At 35.7% G+C, this 2726-nt stretch overlaps 1 protein-coding gene across 1 annotated transcript; it reads right to left on the bottom strand.

Moving 5' to 3' along the window:
- Positions 1-814: 814 nt before the first annotated feature.
- On the bottom strand, positions 815-2726 carry LOC123311955 (pre-mRNA-splicing factor Slu7). Its single transcript, XM_044896095.1, has one exon. It carries the CDS (start codon positions 2531-2533, stop codon positions 881-883), a length of 1653 nt encoding a protein of 550 aa, XP_044752030.1. The 5' UTR covers positions 2534-2726; the 3' UTR covers positions 815-880.

Genomic DNA, 2726 nt, shown 5'->3' with positions numbered 1-2726 from the left:
TTTGGTTTCTTCTTTCTTCTGGTTAGTAAATGGGCGGTCCGTATAAGTCAAATTCCTGACAATTCAGTTCAATATCTGTCACCAGAGTAATCGCTCTGGTAACTTTCGGTTACCAAATGTACGGACCATGCCTCTAATGAACGAGCAGTCACTGGAAATGCTGAAGAGATATAGCAATTCTTATATCTCCGAGCACGGTACCTACCTACGGTCTGAAAGTTGGGGAAAATGGATCTACCGTCTTCGTTCTGAGAGTGAATTCCTGCCAGATGTGGCTAGAACTTTGATTGAAATATTATACTTCAATCAATGGCTAGGGTGGGTTCCTCCACCATACCCATTACCGGCAACTGGCATCCATTCATTCCATTTTCGTCGGAGTCTGTGTTGCCTTGCTCTGACGAAGTCGAATGAGGCCGAAATCATGGTCAGTTCTATTCTGAATGAATTATTTTATTATCTATTATTGCTTTCTTTCAAAGATAATATTCCCTTTATAATTTTTGCTTTTTTTAATTTTTGATCTTCAATTCAAAGATCTGGCTAGTATCAAAATCCGTTCAGCTTGAGCACCAACTACTCAAGACTCTTAACAAAGATTCCTCTTTAGTCCTTTTCACCATTCCTGTCCTCTTTGCAGCCTTTAAAATTTGTGGATAAATTTTATTCTGCATCCAAGAGGTATCTTCTATATCTTCTTGGCTGTAGGTATCTAGAATTTTTGGCCCTCCTTACATTTCCTTATATGCAATGATGAAAAGGACTAAAATTTTCATTTATTAACTATTTAATTTTAAGTAGAAAGTAAGAGATCTTGTGTGGTATTAACAAAATTTTATTATTTACACTACATGTACAAGAACAATCTTAGGATAAATGTTTAGTTCAAAAACTGATTCATTGGATCTTCTTCCCTCCTTCTCTTTAGATGGTAAGCTTCCATTTCTTCTTCTGTGGGTTCCTTAACTTCATACATACTATTGTAAGGACGTTTCCTTTCATCCATTGACAATAACGCCTTGACCTTTGCTTGATGTTCTTCCTCTGCTATCAATGCTTTCTTGAGTTTATCTTCTTCTAGGATCTCCTTATTTTTCTTCTTTTTCAACTGTTTATGCTTCTTCTTTTTTTGTTTTTTCTTTTCCTTCTTTTTCTTAGATTCATCCTCTGAAGATGACTGGCTAGAAGAATCACTAGACTCAATATTTGCAGCCTCATCTTTAGCTTCATGCTCAATAGTTTGTGTGGGAATTATTACAGTAGCTTCTCCTAGGCAATATGAATTCTTTATAAATGATTTGCAACATTTATATCCCCACTGTCCACCTTGCCAGTAAGAACCCCATACAGATGTATGGTTATTTATATATACGTCCTCTTCATATTTAGACTTTATTTCTTCTTTCTCTTGACCTTTGATTACTTTTCCTGATCTTGAGTATTCCACATAATCTTCTGTTTGAGCTAATAGCAGTGTTTTAGGTGGTGCTTGTAGATGTTCTTCTCCTCCATATTTTTCTAATACACTTTTGTTTACTTGATTTTTAAACTGATCTTTTTTCTTATCATATTCTTTTTGAAGCAATTCTAATTTTGTTGGTTCTGCTAGCAGATGAACATCAACTCCTTTTTCATAAGCTTCCCAAGCAAATAACTGTGCTTTAGAATGCTTTTGAGTATCTCCTGTGAATCTAACAAAGTTTTCCCCCGAATATATATCATCCTTTCCTGGATTAGGATTTTCTCTCATAGACCTTGTTTTAGGATCGTAAAAAGCAGAATTGGGGTCTAAATTTCTCAAATATTTTGCTGTATCTTCTCTAATTCTCAGATTACGAACTGTGATTCTTTGCTTACTATCCACTTTTGTACCTGGCATATCAATTTCATCAACATACTTATCCTCATCTTTTTCTTCATCTGAGTCTTCACCAGCGTTCAATTTCTCTGCTTTGAGTTGTCGTTTAGCTTCTTCAATTTTCTGAAATTCTTCTATGACAGCTGTATGTTCTGATGGTTCATATCCACTCCATCTATCTCTTTTCCCATCATAACTCAATAACAAGTTTTTTTGGACGAATTCATCAGGAGCAATTTGGGCGTTTGTAAATTTTGCGCCGACTTTCCGAGGCCTTTCCATACATTCTTTTTTTTTATGGGTCATCGCTCCACAATTTTCACATGCCCCTTTTCGATATTTAGTAACAACTTTCGAGGAATCAACTCCCCTCTTATACCATTCATCTATATCTGAAAAGGATTTCTGCTTCTCTTCTTGAGGTCTCTGATGTTTCAGGGTAGGACCGCTGGTGCCATAATACCAAGGAGCTGATGAAATATACTGTGGAATATGTGGGTTGATGTCTTTACCTTCTTCATCGACAGCAGCGGGAGCTGTACCAGCTTTTCTAGCTTCTTCTAATTCCTTAGCTTTTCTCCAGTCCTCTCTAGATTTTTTCTTTGGTTCATCCTCCAGTTCGGACTTCGATTTTAGAATTTGGGACAAAGGAACACCGTGAGCTGTGTGTGCCATGATCGATAGATATATTTTTGTCTGTTATTTATGCAGTGATGTAAAAATTTAATATCCAAAGATTATAACTAACTCTATAATCTTTGATAATACCTTCATTTCGATCAACTATTTCTGGTTTCTGCAGTAAATATGTGATTTTGTAATTGTAAACAGTTGTAAATAAAATCACAAAACCATAGATTAACATAAA

Source organism: Coccinella septempunctata, chromosome 4, assembly GCF_907165205.1.
Source record: "Coccinella septempunctata chromosome 4, icCocSept1.1, whole genome shotgun sequence".
Lineage (NCBI taxonomy): Eukaryota > Metazoa > Arthropoda > Insecta > Coleoptera > Coccinellidae > Coccinella > Coccinella septempunctata.
Note: the sequence above shows the minus strand (reverse complement) of the source record. Positions and strands in the feature narration are given on the sequence as shown.